Source organism: Pyrus communis, chromosome 1 (genome assembly GCF_963583255.1).
Source record: "Pyrus communis chromosome 1, drPyrComm1.1, whole genome shotgun sequence".
Classification (NCBI taxonomy): Eukaryota; Viridiplantae; Streptophyta; class Magnoliopsida; order Rosales; family Rosaceae; genus Pyrus; species Pyrus communis.
Genome location: NC_084803.1, coordinates 38,884,650 through 38,909,443, shown reverse-complemented (window position 1 = coordinate 38,909,443; position 24,794 = coordinate 38,884,650). Strand labels below are relative to the sequence as shown.

Sequence of the window (24,794 nt, the reverse complement as noted above, 5' to 3'; positions counted from 1 at the left end):
GCAAAGAGACTAAAGAAACACAATACGAGTATTGAACTGAATGTTATGAAATATGAGAACCTCTGTGTAATGCCTATGTTTCAAGGTATTATTATATTTAGGGTTGGAAGATTTGAAGTTCTGTCGGTTGTCCTTGACTTGTACGGCTTGTGTTTGTAGAGGAACTTGGCACGAAGTTTCTTAATATTAGCAACATGCATATATATATGGTACACATATTCCCTTATCTGTAGCTTGTCAACTATTCCAACGAGTGGAATTGTATTATCTAAGAATTCTTTTATTTCATCTTCAAATTTGGGCTTCAAGAGAATATTAGTGCCTTAGGTTTAGATAATGTAAGTTACTTAATGGCATCAAATGCGCAAAAGATCACTTGTTTGACATCAAGTTCAATGAGATATGAACTCAATACATTCTCAATCAAATGAAGTTTATGCGTAATTACTCATGTATATACACATTTGATTATTTGAACCGACTGAAATCCTAACCACATTTTGCTTACAAAGAAATGGGTGAAACTCATATCTACCATCATTTTTATAAAACAAAACATTGGGACATCGGATTCAAGTTAAATCACACGACGAATCGATAATAATTAGGTATTAAACTCGTGGTCCATAAAAATCAAATCTCCAATCTACCATTAATTCATCTGTCAACATACCATTGGAGCCAAACCTACAAGTCAAGGAACATGTCCCAAATCACGGGTAGGGTTGTAGGGACCTTATTCATTTTTATAAAATGTAGAAAAAATGACGAATTTTACATACAACACCAATATAGGGTTCGCAGAAAAACTGACGTGGCATGAAAATTGAGCTACAATCCATAACTGCCCAAAGAAATAATTGAGCTATTAAACAGAGGACTAGATGCCGCCGATCCGCGACCATTCTAGAAACTCCCAAAATATTTGTTACATGATATTATCAATCATCATATTATACTACCTACATTTCTTTGTTGTTATGATATTCTAAATTTATGACATATAAACCATACCGCCGACACTATTATAAAACTTAAATCAATAACACGACCGGGTGGTCTAACGTAAGACTCAAATATTTTTCCCAAACAACCCAATTAATTTTTTTTTTCCTTTTTAAAAAGGAGGACAAGTGGCAAATCACAATTATTCACCTCTTTTATGGGCCGAAAGACTTATAGAAGCATTTCAGCTTCTTTTGACCATAAGTTTGAGTGGATTTCGAACCAAAAACCTCAAATTAAAAAGTTGGGTGACCATCAATTTTCCATTCGCATTTTTCAAAACGAGGAGAATAAAAGAGGAGAGAAGACAAATTCTAGAACGGCACGAGGAGGGAGGCACGGAATTTTAAATTGGGAATCACGTAACCAAAACAAGAACTTAATTCAAGTCTTGCCAAAAACCACATTTAAAAAGAAAATCAAATAATAATTTGAACCAAATTAAAGGAAAATACAGTATTTGTGGTCTTAACACGAATAACATAAAGAGAGAAGCAAAAACAAAACAAAAAATTGGGGGGGGGGGGGTCCCCTCTTGTTGGGTTGTTGTGAAGGACAGGTTAAGTGCCTAACTTCTGATTTGATAATGGTTTTATCTTCTAAGGTGATTACAATCATACACCAAGGATGATAGTATGGCCATCACTAAATTCTAAGTAGCATACTGGGCCCTCGGATCCCTGGGGAAGAAGATCAAATTGACTCTTTTAAAAAGCTAATGCAGCATCCTCCGACTATTCCAGGCAAAGTCAGGCATAATAATATTCAGAAACATGTGGGTGTGGTATAACAACAAAAGAAAGCTTAGCGTCACGGTGTTGAATTAAAATACTATCTTAATACAATTAACTTCTGAGAATTAGGCTGTTTGCACGATAAACGAGCATTTCTCCAGAAGTTGCACTATGATATGGATTTCCCTTTGGTACCTTCAGTTAAATTCAAGCATAAAATTAGTAAGAAAATCAAACCAGCAACACCAAAGACCACAACCTCCTATGATAAAAGGATGATATAGCACCATACTTTAGATTGCTCCAGGGGTGCAATTTTGGCAAGTGCACTTCCATGGCTTAGAAGTTTACTTCTTCAACATGCAAGTGGTATAGTATCCCAAGAATATTCTTTGAGTGCCTTGAACTCATTATATTAGGTAAGAAACTTTTAATATAAGATGATATCCCGTATCCCAAAGTAAAAGTTTCGTTCAACAAAGAGCCATCTTGAATTTTAGAATTAGTCCATAGAATTTAAAATTTAAACCTGCGGGAGCAACATGTTCATGCGCTACTTGTATCACTAGTTAGTTTTTGGAATTTTCATTTCCTCATTTGTTTAAGAGATAGTTGCAAGTATGGAGTGTTTTATCTCTTTGTCGTAAGAAATCCTGGTAGTTCTTTTCCTGTCATTGATTTTTTTTATTGACTATGCAGCTCATTGAGTCCAGAGTTTCAACTTTTCAGTCGGCTCTTCAGCTATCGAGTGTCTTAGATGTGCATTATACAGGGGTAAGGGTGCCGGTGTTAGTGAAATTTATGGCAAGTGAAATATTCTTCAATACCTAGTTAATGCAAGCTTTTTGAACAGGTAATTGATGTTGTTGACGAGAACGAGACAATCACTCCATTTATTTATGAGTCCAATACAAGTGATGGAGAGGGATCTGAGGAAGCCATGGAAACCGATCAAGAGAATGAAGAGGAAGACGAATCTGATGGCGCCCTTGATGGTGTTAGTGATTTTGAAGGAATTGAGGACATGAGTGAGTGATGCAAGTTTTGAGATTTATTTTGGTTGTATTGTATTCATAGGTGGCTGATATTCCCCCGAACCGAACTTATTAGTAATTGTACGAACCCCATGAGCATTCCGTACGAATGAAATTTTGTTACATGCCTGCTTATCTTTCCAGTTTAAAGTGTTTTAACTTATGATGAAAATGCAATTTAGTAGGAATATAGAGAGAGAATGGAGTCTCAGTGAGGGACAAGTCCCAGCTTGTGCAGGCGACGGCTTTAAGGATTCTCGACCTTGGTTGTGGGCTGTCCCGCCTTGCCTTCCGACTGATAAGGATGCGGGAGATGTCATGGTGAGGGAATATTAAATAAATGGAGAGTAGAAAGACTCTAGAAGGAATAGTAACACACTTCACGTTGTCGCTTTTGTTCTAATTCAATTCAAAGAATGACACTTGAAGGAATAGTAAGACACTTAATATTACTGTTTAGTAGTATTTTTCTTTATTTGTAAGCGATGAATTTTAGGTTCGAGACTCGTTAAAGTCAAATTTGAACCACTTTATTGATAGTTCATTGTGAGGTTTTAGCCCACTTCCCCATCCTTTAGTAAGGATAATATCATTTGTTTGAAATAAAAAATAAATCCAAAGAACAATTAAAAGTTTATTCAATTTAATTTTAACAAAAGTCATTAAAGAAATCAAACCAATCTAATTTGGGTCGGTTTGGTTTGGGGCCAAGTCTAATTTCTTTTCTTTTGCAAGATTCATTATAGTAATTAAAAACTCAATATGATTTTCGCACATTTCTTATAGTCTTTTACACGCTCCTTATTATTTTTATCTTCAAATTGAATAAATTAAACAAAAACATCAGTCTAAATTAAACATGTGTGTGTGAGGCTAAAAAGGAAATGCGATCATTTTATTAAAAAGTGATATGGGCCACCATCACTATATCCCAATCTTATTAAAAAGTTGTTGAAATATTTGTTTGTAAGTAGCTATTTAGTAGCAACACCATAGCTAAATTCATTGTAAACAGAGCCAGAAATTATTTCAAAGAGGATGAATCTTAAATAAATATAAGGATAGACTATAATAACAAAAACTCATATAAAAAATATAAATCCTTCAACATTAAACAACCTCACCCCACTAAAGAAAATATAAACAAAAAAAAGAAAGATGATATAAGCTAATTCATTGTATTTTGTCCAAAGAAAATTGCAAAGTTAGAGTTAAGTGATTATTTAATTACATCATTCATTTGATTCAAAAGAAGAATTAAAAAGAGGGAGCCTTGTTGTGTGGGCAAACTGGGGACAATCTGAATATAAAATAGGGTTTAAGAATTTTTAGTGTCATAGAACCTACTCCAACCCTTAGAGTAAAACTCAAATTTAGGTTCTAAACCCATCCCACCTTGCTCCAACCCTTGAGCTAAATATGAGTTTTAACCCAAAACTCGTTTCTGGGGCAAATTGAGGCCAGGATTCCACCCAAGTTAGTAGGTTAGCCCACCATATATGTGTATTTTTTTTAGTTTTATATTTATAAATTCATTGAATCCAACGGCTAAAATAATTGAAAAAACACTGTTCATGTGCTTCATATTCTTTCGTAGTGTTCCACGAGTTTTATGGTGTCGCTTTAGTGATTTTTCAATATATATCATAATCTAAATATGTTTAGGTTAAAATGTTCATAAAATTAAATTAGAATAGTCTACATAATTTTTATTTAAAAAAATTTACTTTAAGAAAAAAATTATCCTAAATTCATTCTTTAGTAATCTCGTGCTAAAAATTTAACCAAAAGGGTTGGAGCAGAAAAACTGTTTCTGGGTCAAAACTTAAATTTTTTGGGTAAAAAATTTTAGGTTTGAAGATGGTCAAGCATATTGTGCATAATTAATAATTTTCTATGAAATATAATATAACCTAATGAAAAACACACAAGAAGGCCACAAGGGTTGGTTGACCACTGTGAGCATGTAAGATCCCACATCGCCTGAGGGAGAGGAAGTAATGTGCCTTGTATGTATATGACCACCTCCCTATAGTGAGACGGGTTTTGGGTGGAAGCCCAAGAACAAATCCATGAGGGCGTGGCCCAAAGCGGACAATATCTTACTATGCGGACTAGGTCCGGGATGTGACAATTTGGTATCAGAGTCACTCCCCGACCGAAAGTGTGTCGACGAGGACGTCGAGCCCTTAAGGGGGGTGGCTTGTAAGATCCCACATCGTCCGGGGGAGAGGAGGTGAAGTGTCTTATATGTACATGCCCACCTCCCTATAATGAGACGCGTTTTGGGTGGAAGTCCACGAACAAATCCGTGAGGGCGTGGCCCAAAGCAGACAATATCTTACTATGCAAACTGGGTCTGGGATGTGACAGAGTATATGTGGCTTTGCCCATGCCATCATACTAGATTCTACTACAATGATATTTTTCACCCAAAAATCTACCATAATCTGGGCCTTGATTACTCCACAACTCGGGGTTCAGGACTCGTTTCCTTATCAATAATGAGAATAAAAAAGAAATAAAATGTGTTCAAATCATGACTTTACTGCATTTACTTGCACATAAAGAATTAAAATTCGGAGTGGGATACCTTAAAAATTACGGGCCCTACATTCCTCTCTCATTTCCCCGTCCCCCTTCACTCGTTTTTTTCCAACTTCTATTATGTTGTAATGTAATATGTTGATGGTCCACCTGAGCAGTTCTTTACTATTCATCTGAAGAAAAATCAAATGGATTACTATTTATGCACTATTTATTTGAAGAAATTTTGTAAAGTGAATATTGTTGCTACATTATTCTGTCGGATGAAAAACTTTATAAAAGGAGGTTCATTTTCATTGTAAATAGAAAATTCAACATCAAAGAAAGAGTGAAGAGAAGAGGAAAGAAGAGAGATTGAAAGAAATTACCAGTGAGCTGGGCCAGAAAGAGAAAATAGTGAGAGTTATCATTGTACTCTTATTATTTCAGATAATGAAAGAAAGTACTACTGCTGCCTCGAGCACGTAGACACACTTGCTGAACCTCGTAAATATTGTGTCTTATTTACTTTATGTTCCACTGTACACATATCCTCAATTTTACAACATGTTATTAACACGAAAAGCTCTCATGTCAGTGGAAAGCACAACGCCATAAACCTAGTGAAGCACTACCTACCTCTCACTTATGTCGGCTAAAATCTCACTGATAAGAAGATCCCTTTAATTTATCTTCATACTTATGTATGACTAATTTTCTTAAAGTAAACATACATCTGATTATATAACTATTATTATTGGCGATGAATGGCATGTGAAAAGAAAATAATTGATTCAAAGTTAGGTTGTGTAGGTCTGCACAAAAGTCAGTGGCTTAAGGCTTGTACAAAAATCTCACCATGTCTCATTTATTCAAAATTCAAAAGGATGAAATCATGGTGCCATGAATCTAAGGAAAAAGAAAAGAAAAATTGGACGTACTAAAGTGTTGACAAAAGAGGAAGAAATGGAAGCATAGTAAATTAATATATACTTTTTCCTTATCATTATTAATCTTGTTATTAATGTGATTGGTGTGGAATAATCACCCTCATTCATTACTATATAAGTGAATGGCGCGGCACTGTCACCCTTCTTATAATAACAATTATTATCTTTTGATATGAATGGTTCTAACTTAAAGCCCTTGTCACAATAATTACTTATTTAAAGCAATTTATTTGTAGTGGCTGGAATTACCGCACTATACTTTAATTTACTTATTGTACTACATTTTGTTAGGATGAATATATGCATGACTTGAAGTTCCTTGATCAAATTAAAACCAAAAGTTTCTTGATCCTCATCATATAAAATGATTGGACCTAAAGTTCTATCATATTAAATTATCAGACTTGAAGTTCCATCACATAATAAAATCGGATATAAAGTTTCTTGATCCTCATCATATAAAAAGATCTAACTCGAAGTTCCTTGATTAAAATAAAAACCTAAAGTTTTTTTAATCAATTGAGAGAATAACATTTCCTCAACTAAAATTAAAGTGACAGCCTTAAGCACCTCAGTCCACATACTATTAAATAAGGGCCAAAAGTTCCTTGATTCATGTAAATGAGGACCATAAGTTCCTTAATCCATTAAATACGGCATGAATTCCAAAAAAATATGAATTTGAAAGGTCTAATGATTTCGATCTCAAGAATAAATTTCGAGTACATATGTATAATGTTTTGACCTGAAGTTCAAAATATAAATAATGTTAAGAACTCAAAGTTCTAACACTTTTGTTTGGATATGTGTTTATATGGTATGAGTTAATTATCGCAAGTTCCGTCATACCTGAATTTCTTCCTTTTGGGAATAAGAAAATGGTGAACTTAGCAAAACTCGATTTCGTTACCATCAACATTTTATACAAGAGATACTTTCATGAATTTATAATGCCCGAGAATTCATGTGAAAGCAGATGATATTAAAAAAAGTCTTTGTTTAAAAGCTCATTGAATCATATTCATGGAACTAGAAGTTTCCATCGTTTCTTCATTGATTCATATTAATGGAACTAGAAGTTTCAATAGTTTCCTATATCTAACAAACTGAACTAAAAGTTTCATAAATGTGTAAAACCCGAAGAGATGAAGTTTTTCTATACATACGCGTGCATACACATGAATTACAACAAAAACAATTAAAAATGAGCTTTCACAAAGGTTGCTTATGTGAAGCCTCAGTACTTGGCAGAACCCGAGAAGGGGGAGATTGATCATGTGAAGCCTTAGTACTTGGTGAAACTCCATAAGGAAAAGGCATCGGAGGTTGATCATTTGAAACCTTGGTACTCAGTAGAACTCCAGACGGTGGAGGCAATGGCTTCGAAATAAAGCCACAAACATCTAAAGGTCACTTTGAATTCAACTTTCGGATTCCTGCAGCTGGTCGAGCTTTCTCTTCATGCTCGTCGAGTAATTATTTGCAAATGTGCAACTCTTTATTCTTATGCTTGAGCCCTCTAATTTCTTGTCAAAGGCTTGCCACCTCAACCATTAGTGATTTAACTTGGTGAGTTCGAGCAAGTAGACATTGGCCCATATTGAATACAAAACTCGCACACTGAATACTGAAAGCCAAAGAGTCTTGAACAACCAATTCATCAGAGCTTTTTCAAAGTATTCTTTTGTTTTTAGGAGTGAGAAAGTTCTTTGCTACTGTAGCAGTCATATCATTCTTCATCACAGAGTCTCTAATCGTAAGATGACCATTATAGGATAAGAATGATGAGCGCCAGATATTGTCCTAAAGAGGCACGTTTGCATCTTCCACAACATTTAAACAAAAACAAGGGTCAGATGGACAAGCCATTTTTAGAAATGATGAATGAAAAAGAGATCAGATAAAGTGCGCAACTTTCCGAACATGCTTTTGGATACAATTGATGTCTCTATAAAAGGAGGAGCAATGTAAGCCTTATATGTATATTATCATCTCTACCTAGCACGAGGCCTTTCGGGAGCTCACTGACTTTGGATTTCATCGGAACTTCGAAGTTAAGCGAGTTATCACGAGAGCAATCCCAGGATGGGTGACCCACTGGGAAGTTCTCATGTGAGTTCCCAAAAACAAAATCGTGAGGGTGTGGTCGGGGCCCATAACAGACAATATCGTGCTATAGTAGAGTCGAGCCTGGGATGTGGTAAGGACCCGAGCGGGGATGTGACAAGCAACACAGCCATTTGTTCAAAAATAAAGAGACACCGCTCTCTGGATTTCAAAAGATGGATTTTCCTTAATAAAGTTCATTGGCACTTCTCAGACAAAATCTCAGCTTTCTAGATATTAAGAACAACTTTGTCAAAATATCTCTGGCAAAGTTGGAACGCGTGAATTTTATTGTTCCGACTATACTACGGTTACCGACAAGCGTGAAGGAGATGGTCCCAACAACACCACTACTTGTTATTGGGAAATCCCTCCTCTATATGTTGACCTCATTCCCTCATGATAAGGCAGAGCTCCAAAAATGTCTAACTCTTCTTCCTTGCCAAGAATGCATCTTCAACAAAGCCTCTCAAAATACTCAGCAAGAAAATATTGAACGAGAAGTTTTACATCAACATCAAATCCTTCTGTTGTTTTTCTTCAAGAGCAAAAGATCTCCTATCATCAGAGTCGAGAGCAAAAATATCTCATATCATGCTTTTTCCTTGTCTTTTCCTTTGCCCTTGCTTTTGCCTACAAGACAATGAGAAATAATGCAATTAGTCAAAACTTGAAATCAAACTTTCGGTTTGGAACTGATTGCCTGGAACTTTGCTTGATTTCTTACCTTGCATTGCCCTCAAATAGTCATCTTCAACTATTGTTGGAGCTAGGTTTCAAGTCATCAATGTCGCATAACAGTTGGCACGTTGTAGGCTCTTTACATTGAAGCTGCCAAGCATGGATGAGTTACTAAGAAATGATGTTTTGACGGACCATTCAAAGGGAAAGGTTGCGCTCCACTTCTGTTATGCAAAAGGCTGAAACTGAAGGATTAACAATGAACTCATAAAAGTTCAAAGAGAGAAAATGAGTGGTTGACTAAGTGAATGGAAGACCAAAGTTCAATAATAGGAATCATACTCACAACCCTAGCAAACTCTGCTTGAAGTCATCAATAGCCAAGGGCAAGAATGACTTCAACCATTATTTTGTGTCATCAGTTTATATCATTCACATGATGTACGAAAAGGTAATTCAAATTTTGAAAAATTACTAATTAATGACAAGTTACAAAGATGCCCCATGGGTTTAAGTCTCAATAAGACAATCCATAAACTTGGCATTACTAAACTGTTGCATGTCGAAGCATGACAGTCGTGTCCCATGCCTCGTGTCTAGCTGTGTATTTTGTGGACGTGGGCGTCCGTTTCACACCATCGTTCTCAGCCACCGGATTAGTTCGAAATTCGATGGTTTTGTTTTATAAAGCATGTTCTAGATTTATCGTACGAAAGTATAGTTAGTTGATAAAATCGTTCTTACTTTCCAAACTTGCTCTTAAAATATTTTATTTGGTTATCCTATCTGTAATTGTGGAGCGTCAAAATGTTTAACTTTTTACGATTATAAATGTGCTAACGTACTTATCATCTAGATTACGTAATGTACTTTAATTCAAAAGTAGATGATTTGAATGGGTGTGTACCAAAATTTCCTATGATTGGAGACCAAACATTGACGTTGACAATGACTTAGGTAAGTTGGTAACTTCGGACATAGAAACAACCATCATTTATTAAAGTGAAGTGGAAGTTTCAACTCTCAACTCAACTTTGAAGACAATTGATCTTTGTCTCCATTACTTGCCAGTAGGTAATTTTCTCCATCCATCCAATAAGCATATTCTATAAGCATATCATTACCTAAGAATCTCTTCACTTCGCCATTAAAATAAAAAATTCATAAAAATATTTTCAACTCTCCTTTACATTGTTTCAACTGTTAGATTGTCTACCGCTTGAAGTTGTAACAAAGAATAATTCATGGGTGGTGTAATCACATTTTTTTTTATCTCTCACACACTGTTTGTTAATTTATGTCTTTAGTCTTATTCAATTATATTCGATCCGACAATCAAAAATTAAGAGAAATGTGTGAAAGATAAAGAGAGGTGTGGATAAGAGTGACAATGAGATTAAAATTTTAGTACTAGCAAAAAATTAGTTTAATCATCAATATACGGTTGGCATCACATAATTCATTAAATTTCGTATTTAAATTTACAAAATCAAGAACAAAACCAGCACAAGCGAAATCAGACTTTTGATATCTCATCAGATCACATATCATTCTCTCATTCTTAATATTTGCTTCACTATGTACTTCTTCGTTTAGCGAAAGTGAATATACATTTTGATGCTAAAAAAATTGTAATTAATAGTTGAATTTAAAAAGAAAATAGGGATTCTTTAGCAAAAAACAAAAAGACATCCTAAAATTGTGAGACATACACATGTGTAGACCTGGCATTTCAAACCCGACCTGTGAATCCAACCCGACCCATTAATCCAACCTGACCCGACCCGTTAAAATAAGTATTCGGGGTGAGTGTTTAACCGGTCGGGTGGTTAACAGGTCATTTTGGGTGAACCCACGAAACCCATTAACCACCCATTATTGAGGACTTTTGTGTAATTTCAGTAGTCAATAATGAAACCCTCCCTATGTCTCGCATTGCACTATTGCAGTACAAGCACGCCATCTCTAAAAAGTTCTCCCTCATCTTCTTCCTCAGAAATTACCATTTTTTCCGACATCTTCTTCGACTTCGGCGTGCCCTCATCTTCTTCCTCCGAGTCCTCCGCGTGCCTCATCTTCTTCCACTCCGGCATCTTTTTCAACTCGACGGCGTGCACAATACTGCACTATTGCAGTACAGGATAACGAAATTGCTTATGGTTTTTCTTGCAATACGGGATACTCGACGACTTCTTCTTCTACTCCGGTGAGCCCTCATCTTCTTCCACTCCGGTATCTTCTTCAACTCGACGGTGTGCACAATACTACAGTACAACACTATTACAGTACATGATAACGAAATTTGGATGAAATGTTAAAAAAACAAAAAATTAATGGGTGAAACGATGACCCGTTAGCTTAACGGGTTGAATTCGGGTGACCCATTAGCTTAACGGGTTAGGTTCGGGTGACTTGTTAAATTAATGAGTCGGGTTGAACTCGACCCAAACCCAGTAAACCCGACCCGTTTACAGGTTTACCATACAACCTCCATGTCAATCCTCCCCCTCCCAATCCCTAAACCCCATTCCCAAATTTTCTAAATTTCTTCTAATTCTTTGTCTTGCCCAAATCTCCTAATATATTCCCTCAGTTTTTTCTCTCAATCCGGGAAAAAAAAAAACCCAGAAAATTTCCTGGACCGGAAGCTGAGTTTGCGTATGAATTAGCTTTCTTTTTCGACTAGCTCATGAAGAGGGGTCGAGATCGAGAGCTCTCTGTGCTTGTGCCCTTAGTCTTAGGTATAGTCGTCTCTGCCGCAACACGACCAGAAGACCCAGATGGAGAAAATTTGGAAAGATGAAACCCGTGGGAAGCAATCGTCTTCATCAACACGTGGTGGTGAACGAAGGGCATTCGGACCTGGACTTGTTGCTGCAAGGGCTGGGTGGCAAGGATGGTCAGCCGTCGGTGTCGAAGGCGTCAATCCATGCCATGCCGTGTGTCAAGATTTGGGAATCATATTTGAAATAAAATAATACTTGAGGTATGAAAGTGACATGTTTTGAAGATGTTGTATGAGGTTGCAATAGACCTCAAACATGAGATGGTAAAGTGTAATTTACCTTAAAATTTTGTGTCGTAATTTAAAAAAGTGGACTACAGATCAATAAGTTAATTCAATAGACCAAGCCCGATCAAGGGTCAGCAATAGAAGTAAAATAATTTTTTTCTTATAGGCCCATTTGTGATTTAATGTTAACTGCATACTAGTAAATAAAAGCAAGCCCAAAATTAGGTGCGGGTTGAATGTGGGCAATCTCTACAGAGGCTGGGTTGCTGGCCAAGGTAAAAAAAGAGAAGCCCAAATCTATTCTTTAAGTTGCAGTTTCCAAAACCAAAAAATTTGAATCGAAAACAGAAGTGCACCGAAACCGGCCCGGTAGGTTTCGGTTTTTGTACGAGGACCTAGAAAATCTTCTGCGACTCGCCGACTTCTCCTTACCAAGCAGAGCAGCCACTCTGCTATCTTTCAAATTGAAATTCCTCTCCTTCACTCTTTGCACGTTGAATTTCACATCAACAGCATCTCGCTATAACCTAGGAGCTTTGTTCGGATTCAAGCTTTTCGACTGTATTTGGACGATTCCTCCGACGCCCGCCATCAAGGTTAGTCTGAACGATTCCTAACTTATTGACCTATTGCATGTCAAAATCTGCTTCAAAGTTGTGATTTAATATAATTGGGCTTTAGAAAAACTTGGTGATGAGCTAGGTTCTATCATCTTGCAGTAGACCACTGAATGAGTGATTAAGGGTTTTAGGGTTTCGGTATATTTATCTCCGCCTCCCTCCCCTTCGACTTTCACTCACTCTCTCTCAAATTCTCCGTTCACTGAACCCACCAACATTGTTGTTTTCCTTGTTCAGGCCACCAACAGCACGCCACTGTCCAGCAAGGCCACCGCCACGCCACCACAGCACGCCCCCGTTGTTCTCCTTCTCCTTCATCAGGTTAGGGTTTTTAATTCGAAACCCTCGGAATCACTTTGTTTTCTTTCGTGTGCTGTTTGTGAGCTAATGTTGAATAATTGTGTGTTTAGAGATTCTAACCAAAACTTGGTAATTTCGTGATTTGGGATTAGAATTAGAAGCTGAAGCTCCGGCAATGAAGAGTAAAAATGGAAGCAAGGCACGTGCAAAAGACATGGTTAAAGATAATGGCATGGTTGAAACTGGTAATGTTCTTGTACATGACACAGAACTAGGAACTCCATCTAAGATATTTAAGCATTTCGTTTGTGGATACATGTACCCTAATCCATCTAGTTTCTGGGGAGGCTGCAAATGATGTCTTTGTTAACGGTGTTTTGAATGAATGAACCAACCATAAAAGTCTAAACTCAAATTATTAATTCATGTTTCTTGTTTAGTTTTGTGAAATTTATACCATCACATATATCTTAATGTTTAAGTAAGCTTCGGAGATATGCGTAATCGGGTGGCGTCAAAAATCATGACTTTTTCATTGGAACCGCTCTTTTTTAAGCAGCTGAACAAGTTTCTTTTTCCTGTGTATCGGTTAATGTACTTGTTATTAAAGGGTTATTTGATTGAATGTTTAGTACGTAGGATGATAAACTCTGAATGATTTCAAAGTTAATTTTGTTTTGTGTGATGATTATTGGCTACTATGGAAGCACTTCTCGAGTAATTATCTGTTCAAGAGATTCTAACTCAAACTTTGTACGATTTCTCACTGATGTTCATGATTTGAAATTAGAACCAGAAGATCTGCCAATCAAGTCTAAAAAGGGCAGTAAGAAGCGTGCTGCAGCACCGGATTCGAATCCTCCAACTGTCAAAGACATCCTTGAAATTGGTAAGACTTTCCTCTGATTGAGACAGAACAAGAAGCACACTTTGAGATTTGGAAATACTGTTTCTGTCCTCAACCGCATCCCATTCAAGATGGGGATAAAACAAAGTAGAAATACGAAGGGATACTCCTCTCTGTGTACTATTGAAATTCAAATTACAATAGCATAATTATTTGATTACATGCTTTCATAGTTGTTTCAAATTATTTAATTTAGTTAGAAAAACAGTGGTTTGTGAATAAAATACAAGTCTTCAGCATTTGGTATGTTGATACGTGTACCCTAATTCTTCTAGGTCATGGGGAGGCTGCAGATGGAGTTCTTGTTGATGATGACTTGAATGAACCAACCATGGGAGAAATTCTTGGAAGTTTAAATTTATTAGACAATGATGGACCAGAGAGCCATGATAAAGAAGAATCTTCTCTGGATCCAAAGCCTCCAAGTGCAGACTCGGTTCATATTTTACTCAAGCAAGCACTACATGCCGATGACCGTGCCCTTTTATTAGATTGCTTATACACCCAAGATGAGAAGGTAGTAGCTGTCGTAGTTCATATTGGTTATAATACTTATGCATGAAGATAAGTGTTAATTTGGATGATACAACTGGTGGTTTAGGTCATTGCAAAGTCCATCTCAGAGTTGAATCCATCTGGTTTTTTGAAGCTCTTACAATCTCTCATTTCTATCATTCAATCGAGGTAAGATATCTAGAGGTATGCTTTATGTGCTGGATGCTCTCATGGTATACCTAATGGATTTGTATGCTTTATTTTTACTCCAGGGGTGCAATTTTGGCATGCGCACTTCCATGGCTTAGAAGTTTGCTTCTTCAACACGCAAGTGGTATAGTATCCCAAGAATCTTCTTTGAGTGCCTTGAACTCCTTATATCAGGTAAGAAACTTTTAATATAAGATGATATCCCGTATCCCAAACTAAAAGTTTCATTCAACAAAGAGCCATCTAGAATTTTAGAATTACTCATATAAAATTTAAACCTGCGGGAGCAACATGTTTATGCGCTACTTGTATTGCATCACTAGTTAGTTTTTGGAATTTTCATTTCCTCATTTGTTTAAGAGATAGTTGCAAGTATGGAGTGTTTTATCTCTTTGTCGTAAGAAATCCTGGTAGTTCTTTTCCTTTCATTGAATTTTTTTATTGACTATGCAGCTCATTGAGTCCAGAGTTTCAACTTTTCAGTCGGCTCTTCAGCTATCGAGTGTCTTAGACGTGCATTATACAGGGGTAAGGGTGCCGGTGTTAGTGAAATTTATGGCAAGTGAAATATTCTTCAATACCTATTTAATGCAAGCTTTTTGAACAGGTAATTGATGATGTTGACGAGAACGAGACAATCACTCCATTTATTTATGAGTCTGATACAAGTGATGGAGAGGGATCTGAGGAAGCCATGGAAACCGATCAAGAGAACGAAGAGGAAGAGGAATCTGATGTTGCCCTTGATGGTGTTAGTGATTTTGAAGGAATTGAAGACATGAGTGAGTGATGAAACTTTTGAGATTTGTTTTGGTTGTATTGTATTCATAGGTGGCCGATATTCCCCCGAACAGAACTTATTAGTAATTGTACGAACCCCATGAGCATTCCATACGAATGAAATTTTGTTACATGCCTGCCTATCTTTCCAGTTTAAAATGTTTTAACTAAGGATGAAAATGCAATTTAGTAGGAATATAGAGAGAGAAGGGAGAGTCTCAGTGAGGGACAAGTCCCAGCTTGTGCAGGTGATGGCTTTAAGGATTCTCGACAGAACTGCTCCCTTGGTTGTGGGCTGTCCCGCCCTGCCTTCCAAAGAGGTTCCTTGAAGCCGGCTTTGGGAGAGTACAGGATGGGTCTCATTTCGTCCCCAGTTGAGACGGGGAGCACAAATGAGACAAATATAGTTTCTTTTACTCGGGTGGCAACTCACGGTATAGAAAGAAGGATTTCAGGTACTATGTTCATCGTCCAAGGACACGTGTGGAAGATTGATGCGTCCCTTGGAATCACTTTTAGACCATGCATTTGTGCATCCGGAGATGATTAACTTCGAGCAATGCGGGCTGAAGCCATCTCTCACACCTCAATTTTGTTGGCCTCAGGATGTAATTCCTTTTGCCTCAACCGGCTGGTTGTATAGTTTTGTAAGTTGAGTTGAAGAAAACACAAGGCTCCTAAATTTTTTAAAGAGCTCTAGGTTTATTTCCATAAATATGTTTTGAAATAAATGAATGCACAATCTCTCTCTCTCTCTCTCTCTCTCTCTCTCTCTCTCTCTCTCTCTCTCTCTCTCTCTCTCTCTGTGCGTGTGTAAAGTTAGACGCGAAGAATGAATTGCATCGCAAAAACACAAGTGTTAGAGTTCTTTCAGAGCGTTTCATGATTATTATAACGTCGCCTTACATGGTGATCCAAAGCTCTCCACGTGTGTAAAGTTAGACGCAAAGAATGAATCGCATCGCAATAACACAAGCGTTGTAGTTCTTTCAAAGCGTTTCATGGTTATTATAATGTCGCCTTACATGCTGATCCAAAGCTCTCTTCTTCACCTTTTTCCCTTTGTACTGTACTGTGTACCGTAACTTCTCTCCGCACATGGTATAGCTTGCGGGAATGATTCCGGTGTTGTATAAATGACATCTACGTAGCACTTGTCATGCGGATAATAAACGTTATTAGTATGATACCATTTAACACTCATTTCGGGTATAAGTTTATCTGATACCAATCATCATCAGTTGGCTGTAAGTGTATCTGATGATCTAAACAAACCTAAATAAATTACAAATAATATTAGATAATGCTCGACACTCAACCACATCTCTCCTAACAACTCTTGTACAGAAGATAATATGTAAACAAGTCGTCAACCATCACCGGTTCATCTATTGTTATCTAAAAGTAGCAAAGCGCCTCCATTCATAAGATCGTTCCAATCAGAAGATCCCGGGGTTCTCTGCAGATTAACTCGTAAAGTCCCTAAATGACTGTCCTTAAGAAGTTCAATAACTTTCATCTATATGTTGCACAAGGTCACAAGAGAAACTAATGCGGCATGGCCCAACTACCACCCACAGTTCCTGACATCAATTGGCTAACAAATCCTCACCTTCTAATCAAAATTAGTAGTGATGTCTATATCTGTATCCGACGGATTTGCAAGCTCAGCCAGCGGCTCCTGTGGACACCAAAACTTCAACATAAGATATTGCACTTCAAAGAGGCCACAATTTTATCTGGAGTGACAGATTGACCAGGACCAAAATACATTTAGGGATATGATGTTCAATTTCGTTGGACCATAGTGTTCTCTTCTTGATTGTTTTGTGGAATATTAATATTAGCTCAAATTGGAACATATCCATATTATCATACCTGCTCATCATTGGCTGGAGAAACAATCCCCATTGGAAAACTGTTAGTAAGATCTTCCGCAGTTTCCTGCGAATCCTGCAGCATGGACGAGGGATGGTAACTTAGTATTCAATATATGGAGACATTTATGAAAATTTCCACCGAACTCATTGGTATCTTCAAGTCCAACTGAAGAGTGCATTACGAAAATCCGAATGCTAAGAAAATGATTTAAATATTTGTGGTCCAAGGTTACCCATGTTCGTCAACAAAAGAATTTCCAACTAGTAGTTAACTTTTAACATTACATGACAAAAAATATAGAAATAAACGTAGAAGATCTAGAACCTTAAATGCAAAACATACTTCCTCATCTGGGTTGACAGAAGCATCAATGGATCCTTCATCAACTTTTTTCAAAAGACCACCAAGAGTACCCTGCATACACCATGATTATTAGGCATATACAGAATGAGGTTAGCAGTTCATGTAGGAGGTAATAGTAATAGGCGAGAAAAATCATACATGCTCATCCTGGTTTCTGGAGATTTCTCCTTCAACAATTACGGGCTTGGCTTCAATCGGCATCCCCTGCAAAGATCAGTTTTGTTACTGCAAAGATCGATCATTTGGATTGGAACACTTGGGGTAAACAGTGTAAAGAGGCTAGATTACATTTTATGAACTACCAGCCAAATTACAGCATAAGGGAGAATAAAGAAAACATTGATTAAACACTTGAAAATCAAATCTACTTCTAAAGTAAAAAAATGCATATTCTCTTTCTCAAATGTTGCACATACAGGTTCTATATGGTCGACGGTAAGGTTCCTTCCACTTTTGCTGAGATCTCTCAAAGTTCCCTGTACAATCAATAAACTGGTGAAGAAAATGAAAGTTACTTAATGAGACAGTAACAGACATTGGTGACCATAGCAATAACGACAAAAAAGTCCTGTAAAAAAATAATGATGACAATAAGGATCTATTCGAGATACATAAAGAGTGAGAGAGGGTCTGTGGTATTATGTTTATGTCAAAAATTTAATATTTTTACATTACATAAAAAGCAGAATAAACCAACCTTATTTGCCCACATAAGACCACATGCATTACATAAAGTTCTTGGGCCAGCAGGTCCACGGCGCATTGCAGGAGTATTATTTTCACTAACTCCACAATGTTGACATCTCCGTAAGCTGAAAAAACACAGCAGAAACAGGACAAAGCGTTGAACACAACATTATCAAATGGAAAACTTCAATCACAATTACACATCATTCCACAATTACACATCATTCAAATGCAGTACCATAGAATTAGCTTGGAACTCACAGAGTTTCTGGTTGAGGAGTGCCATCTTGAAGGCAACTCTGAGTCGACTCCCAACTAGAAGCACCTGAAGTTTGTTTTAACGATGCAAACTGTCCATTCTTACGAAGCATCCTAGCAAAAATTAACAAAAACAGAAAGAATCATTCATCATTAACACCATAGGTGCATGGAAGATGTAAAAAATGATATTACAGACTTGTGAACAAGTGCACAAATAATGATGAATATCCATATCTTCCCATTTGACATTTGTCATGTTACTGCACACAAATTATGAATACATAACTAACATAAAAACCAGCATAATCAGATCTACACTCCTCAAGCAAAAGCACAAATTCCCCTAGAATTGAGATGAACTGCAACTAGATGCTTAAACAAAGATGTCAAGAAGAACCGAAAAATATGTGTATTTCTCGTCGCACCAAATTGGGAGCGAAGTCACAAGTGTTAGGCAGGAAGCCTTGGTTACAGTTGTCTCAGACCCTTGGCCTACTATTTGAATATACAGCTTCATTTACGGAGGGCCCACTACCATTTAGGATTGAGAGCATATGGTCGCACCATTAATAGTTAGGCTATTATTCAGTGCATAAATATCCATTATGTTCAGGAACCATCTCTAAGAAGACAGAACATCAAGAGAATGCTGTAATGGAAAGATACACATATCAATGATTTCAAGTAACTAGGTAAAGATCAAATACATTCGGAATGTAAGAGCAGTTGACGCAACTGAAATATAGGCAGAAAGTATCATAATTTACAAGGCATTACCAACATAATATCATAATTTATGATTACACAATAAATGATTCTCTTTGAAACACAAATCCCTCATCCCCTACGAAAGTTTCAAATTAGTTGAACCCAAAAGCACTATAACAAGAAAAAGGAACTGAAAGAAAGAAGGGTCATCAGTTCGTCTTACCTCTGTGCAACCTCTTTACGCACAGTGTACCTAATTTTCTTGTCAAAACATCTCTCCTTCCGTTTTTCACGAAACCTAACCAGGGAAGCTATTCTTCGCGAAAGATTTGAACGCTTTGAAGTGCCACCCACACCCTAGAGATTGTGGAAGGCAACACGTGAACATAAGCACAGAGGATGCATTGGAATTGGTCTCATTAATGTCAACATATGAATTACCCTTGTATTCTGATCAGAAGACACTTCAACAGTGGGCACGCCAGTTGGTATATCACGTCCTCCCAACAGCAAGAGCACTGCTTGCACCTGTTATATGAAATCCTAATTATAAGCCTTCTTTGAAAATGGGTATAATCAAAACCAGCAAACTCATTTTATTGTAAAATTAGTAAACAGATGACTGAAAAATTTAACAGGCCAACTTAGAGAGAACAGAAGTAGATAAAGATTGTCTTGGATTCAACTAGTCAAAGAATTATCACATATTATCGTATATTTTTCTGTCAATAACTTTTAGCTCCATATTGATTTACAACTCATGACAGCAAACTTTTGTTCCCTTCCAGTACATCTGTATAAACACTGAGTTACAGGGGAATCCATGAATATGATAATTACCATATTCATTTCATACCCAAAATACCAATTTGATAAATAAAGCAGCTCAACTATTCTAACAGTCTTCATCCTAAAGAAAAACGATAAGTGAGGAACCGAATCGTAATCAAATTTAAACTTTATCATAAACATAAAAACTTCAAGTCCCATAAGCTCGTCCTCCTTTCCCAACTCAATTAAAATTTCTCTTTCTTTTTTCAGCTTTTAGTTGGAACATTATCGCATTAAAATCTTCGCAATTACAAGGAAAAAAAAAATACAAAAACTCAATTACTCAGCACAGCACAGCACAATCACGGAAGAACGAACATTTGGGAAGAAAGAAAAAATGGTTCTTACTACAATAAAAGAATACTCAAACCAAATGAGAGAGAACCTTTTCAGGTGTAACAGCAGGGAAGACATACACCTCGCCTTCAAAAGACAGAGTGAGCTCACTGGTCCTGGAAGCCATAACCACACCTCCTCCTCCTCCTCCACCCCCACCTCCACCCCCACCTCCTCCTCGCTTCTCAACGCTGACGGAGTTCACATGCACCTCTTCCATGTCCTCCATACCATCATCACCACCATCTTCGTAATCACCGTCATCGTCTTCTACCTGTATTGGAGCCCTCCCGTGCTCCTCGATTGGTCGAGCTTGCAGAGGCTGTGGATTGACGGTCGCCATCCAATATTCCCTTCACCAAACCCTAACCCTCACCCCCACCACCTTCTCCCAATTCAAAACCCTAAACCCGTTCCCACGGAAAACCCTTCGCCTCCGTCGCAAGGAAAAACTGTAACAATTTTCTGGAACAAACCCTAACCCTAAACCCTACTACTATAAGCTAATAAAGCTGAAATTTCTGAGCTCGACGATGAAGAAGAAGCTTCCAAAAATCAATGAGAAAAATAAAGGTAACCTCCATAAATAGCTAAGATTTGAGAGTCGCAAATTGGGTAATAATTTAATTTTCCCAAACAAAAAATATTCAAAAAAAAAAAAAAATCATATTTTCCTACTTTTATTTTCTCCTTTACAATTTTTGTTTAGTCGCCACTTAATATTACGTTCTAGTTGTATTTATTTTCATTTGTAAATGAAATATCTTAGGTTCGATTCGTGCCAAAAACGAGTTTGAACCATATTATGCTAGTCCATTACGAGGCTAAGCTCATCCCTTCTCTTTTAATGTAGATAATATCGTTTATTCTAAAAAAACAAAAATTGTTTGGTCCATATTTATACATCTGATTAAAATAATTAATACAAACGTACCAAAAAATGCTAATGTGTATAATTAATTTTTGTTATATGACAACGTAAAATCTTCTTACTTTATATTCTTATTCTTTTTATAATCGTTTAACAATTATTTTAATAAAAAAATCATAGATAAATAAATTAAGAATTGATTATGAGCGTGTTACTTGTTAGTATAATCAATAATTTACGCAATACTTAATGACTAAATGATTCTCAAACTAGATGAATGTGGGATTAGTCATCTAAGTATCAAATAAATCCAAGGGCCGATTTATATATATTTTCAAATAATTATAACATTTATATGATAAAATATTGTCTCGTAACAATAGTGACTTAGTAGTATCCTTTTGTTTATATTTATCTCCGTGTAGGGTAGTACCCAGTGCTGCGCGGGAGCATGTATAAGATTGCGCGGGGTTTCGTGGGCGATTTGGATTGTTTGGATGGGGATGGGGTGGGGTCCACGGTCACATGCGTGTGTTTTCTGGTGGCGGGCGGGACCCAGAGGCACTGGGTGGGTGTTGCGAATGTAATCCAACGGCCGGTGGTAGGCTGGTGGTGATTGCAGGCGTGTGATGGAAAATTACTGTAAAAGGGAGGAGGTTAATAGGTTTGCAAAATGGTCTGGTGTTTGGGAAAATTGAAAAGTGTGAGGGATTTCCCAATGTGCCCAGAATCCCCCAGAGATTTTTTTAGTGTGCTTAAAATACGGAGCAAAATATTATATGTTATTATATTATTAAAGGAGCACTTGAAAAAAAAAATTCTCTAATTGTATAATGTTATGTGGTGTTTTGTCCAATGGTCCGTACACACTAAAAAATTGCTCAGAAAGCTGAATAGTGCGCCATATGTTATTATACAAATGAAAGAAATTGTTTTTTTCAAGTGTACCTCCACTTTTATAAGAGTAATGTTAGAGAGCATGAATCTGTAGACAAAATTTACAAACTAAATTATATGTCACTAATAGAAAATAAGCACGTTTATGAACAGTTAAGTAATAATCCAATCATCAATTTCATATCATTTGGTTTATAAAATTTTGTTTACAAATTTAATCTTTCTAACATTACTCCTTTTATAATAACACATCACGTATATGTCTGTATTCTGATACACTACAAAATCCCTGGGAAAGTTGGGACTCTGTTTTGTCCATTTATGGAATGGACTAAGAAACTCAATGGGATGGAATATGGGATATTTGGGTCCAGGTTGGCAATAACAGTCATGGCCATTTGATCCAAAATGGATGATGTTGTACTTGCCACTATGATTGGTCCACATACTTTTCGGAAAATATAGTTGTTGAGCAAAAAATTACAAAATTAACAAATAATTCACACACATTTGTTCCATTTTAGAAGGGCTTTACTAATTTTCAAGACAAATATCCTTCAATTGCAAAGGTTAGGCTATTTCTAACCTAATAGTTATAAGTTATAAGTTAAATTTGACTCTAAATGTTATATCATTTTCAGTGCGCATCAAGTAAGAGTCAATTATAGCGTTTAATGTCAAATGCATATTCATATATGAATATTTGAGTCAAATGCAGAATCCATGACTATAACTTTTCTAATGCATTAGAGTAAAAAATCAATCATTTTTTATTAGGCCAAATTAGATTAATAGTTTTCGTGGTGATAAGTTAACCGAAAAATAGCTCACGTGGTGAAATATTTAGGAATTAAATCCTCGTGTTGAAGCCCGTTAAGTTTCAAGACGAAATTAAAATTTCAGTAACCTCTCGTTTAATATGCTTATTAGAACCCCGTATGACCCCTTTTTTTTTCTTTTTTTTTTTAATCAAATAGCCAACTACAGCATTGGGCCAATTGACCATTTACCACGGTGGAAAGGTGTTTAGCATGTTCAAGCATATACTTTAACTGATCTTCTTATGCCCTCGTTAATTTTTTGGTCATTGTTCTTCTTTGATTCATTTGATTCAACAATTGAAAATTAAGAGATGTGTGTAAGGAGTGAAACTGAAGAGAAGTTTAAACAAGAGTTGGGTTTTACTCACAACTGAGGGTAATCTAGGAAATAAAGTTGGGTGTTAGGAGATAATGATAACTATACCAAATAAAATATAGAAGCAGAAAGTAAAGATGGGTTTGAATAAAAATTTTCTTTTTGAGGTGTTTAGTTATATATGTGAATTAAACAAATTGATCCTTCATCAAAATGATGTTATTTGTTATCACAATCACCGATTTTTTAAACACACATTGATGATTAAACGATCTTCAGTTTGACTAACTTTTTTTTTTAAAGATGGTGTTTAGACGATGATACAAAAAATGTGGCTCCGATAACTTTTGCATGATCAAATAATGTCACCAAAAAAAAAAACTACATTTTTAATAAATTTTTTGACACAATGTTCTAACACGAAACCTGAAATGTAAAAATCGAGAGTAAAATCAATGCCAATGACTAATATATCTTAATTAAACAATTCATTCGCCGTCATGAGTCTAGAGGGGGTAATGTGTCCTCTTCGTTGACTTAAGTTCATCTCTCCCCTTCCATTATTTAATTACTTAGAATATTTCTCGAAAGGAAGAAAAGTTATACAAATCTTTTTTTAGAGACTTTGTTGATCTACGCTCAGTCGAAGGTACAAAGACTCCGGTGGATTTGAGTGTCATCTCAGTCCTCTAATTTTGAATGTGAATGTTTTTAAAACTTGAATGTGTTTTTTTGCTTATTCTTAGGCCTGTCTCACCTTCAAATTCACTAGTATGGTGGCAAATTGTTTGACAAGTTGGCCTTTTATGTTTTGTTAAGGTTTCTTTGGATTGAGGACCTTTTCGATGTTATCTCAAATATCTTCTTTAATATTTGTATGAGTTCTTAATAGTATAATAAAAAACCGTTATCGTTTCATCTCATACCAAGTTTCCTATATTAAAAATGAATTTCAAGTTTTTGATATAATTATATATTTCTATACTAATCAGCTTATATAATTTTAATTAAAAAGTAACGATATTCATTAAAACGACTTTAAGTATACGTGCACAAAAGATGAATATAACCCTGACTGCAAAAGTAGCAAATCCCAAATGACTAAACTAAAGAGAACAAGATCCGCACAGACAACCTAAAAACCAACGACGTCAAAATCTATCATAGCCATATCCGATCCCACACAACCATAAACAACCAAAACTCTTAAATGTATCCATAACCTTAAATAATGACTCTCACCACCACGAATTGAAGCCGTCGCATCTACAGAAGAAGAACATGTAGGCTTTCCAACCGATGTCCCGGGCTTCAATACTCCATTCCCAACCCTAGAGGGCAAATGTTCTTTATCACAGTTCCACAAAAGCCAGGAGATTTTTTATTCAACAATATATTTACCCTGGACGGGAGAATAAATTGATATTGAACTCACCATCTTACGAAATTCGAACTCAAAAT

The 24,794-nt window shown here is 36.3% G+C and overlaps 2 protein-coding genes across 6 annotated transcripts; one reads left to right on the top strand and one right to left on the bottom strand.

Moving 5' to 3' along the window:
* The first annotated feature begins 12,400 nt into the window (after window positions 1-12,400).
* LOC137739992 (uncharacterized) lies at window positions 12,401-15,502 on the top strand. Of its 4 annotated transcripts, none has more exons than XM_068479788.1 (9): window positions 12,401-12,645; window positions 12,907-12,990; window positions 13,122-13,214; window positions 13,766-13,858; window positions 14,152-14,393; window positions 14,478-14,560; window positions 14,644-14,755; window positions 15,035-15,109; window positions 15,189-15,502. In XM_068479788.1, exons 3-9 carry the CDS (start codon window positions 13,145-13,147, stop codon window positions 15,369-15,371), a joined length of 858 nt encoding a protein of 285 aa, XP_068335889.1. In that variant the 5' UTR covers window positions 12,401-12,645; window positions 12,907-12,990; window positions 13,122-13,144; the 3' UTR covers window positions 15,372-15,502. The 4 variants fall into 4 exon arrangements, with proteins under 4 accessions (XP_068335889.1, XP_068335873.1, XP_068335896.1 ...); XM_068479772.1 differs by having other exon boundaries at window positions 13,760-13,858; XM_068479795.1 differs by lacking the exon at window positions 12,907-12,990.
* Window positions 15,503-16,539: 1,037 nt separating this feature from the next.
* Window positions 16,540-20,989, bottom strand: LOC137739978 (GATA transcription factor 24-like). Of its 2 annotated transcripts, none has more exons than XM_068479751.1 (10): window positions 20,478-20,989; window positions 19,703-19,789; window positions 19,485-19,618; window positions 18,554-18,664; window positions 18,303-18,417; window positions 18,022-18,081; window positions 17,744-17,809; window positions 17,567-17,656; window positions 17,240-17,314; window positions 16,540-17,042 (listed from the first exon to the last, which is right to left on the bottom strand). In XM_068479751.1, the coding sequence occupies exons 1-10, from the start codon at window positions 20,769-20,771 to the stop codon at window positions 16,977-16,979; spliced, it is 1,098 nt and encodes a 365-aa protein (XP_068335852.1). In that variant the 5' UTR covers window positions 20,772-20,989; the 3' UTR covers window positions 16,540-16,976. The 2 variants fall into 2 exon arrangements, with proteins under 2 accessions (XP_068335852.1, XP_068335861.1); XM_068479760.1 differs by having other exon boundaries at window positions 17,585-17,656; window positions 20,478-20,986.
* Between the last annotated feature and the right edge of the window lie 3,805 nt (window positions 20,990-24,794).

Coding starts and splice junctions, on each gene's coding strand:
- LOC137739992 (XM_068479780.1), top strand. CDS start 13,145: ATGAAGAGTAAAAATGGAAGCAAGGCACGTGCAAAAGACATGGTTAAA. Junction 14,561..14,643: donor ATTTCTATCATTCAATCGAG/GTAAGATATCTA, acceptor TTTTTACTCCAG/GGGTGCAATTTTGGCATGCG. Junction 15,110..15,188: donor TAGACGTGCATTATACAGGG/GTAAGGGTGCCG, acceptor CTTTTTGAACAG/GTAATTGATGATGTTGACGA.
- LOC137739978 (XM_068479751.1), bottom strand. CDS start 20,771: ATGGCGACCGTCAATCCACAGCCTCTGCAAGCTCGACCAATCGAGGAG. Junction 18,418..18,553: donor ACTCCTCAACCAGAAACTCT/GTGAGTTCCAAG, acceptor GTGTTTTTTCAG/CTTACGGAGATGTCAACATT. Junction 17,810..18,021: donor CCGTCGACCATATAGAACCT/GTATGTGCAACA, acceptor TGATCTTTGCAG/GGGATGCCGATTGAAGCCAA.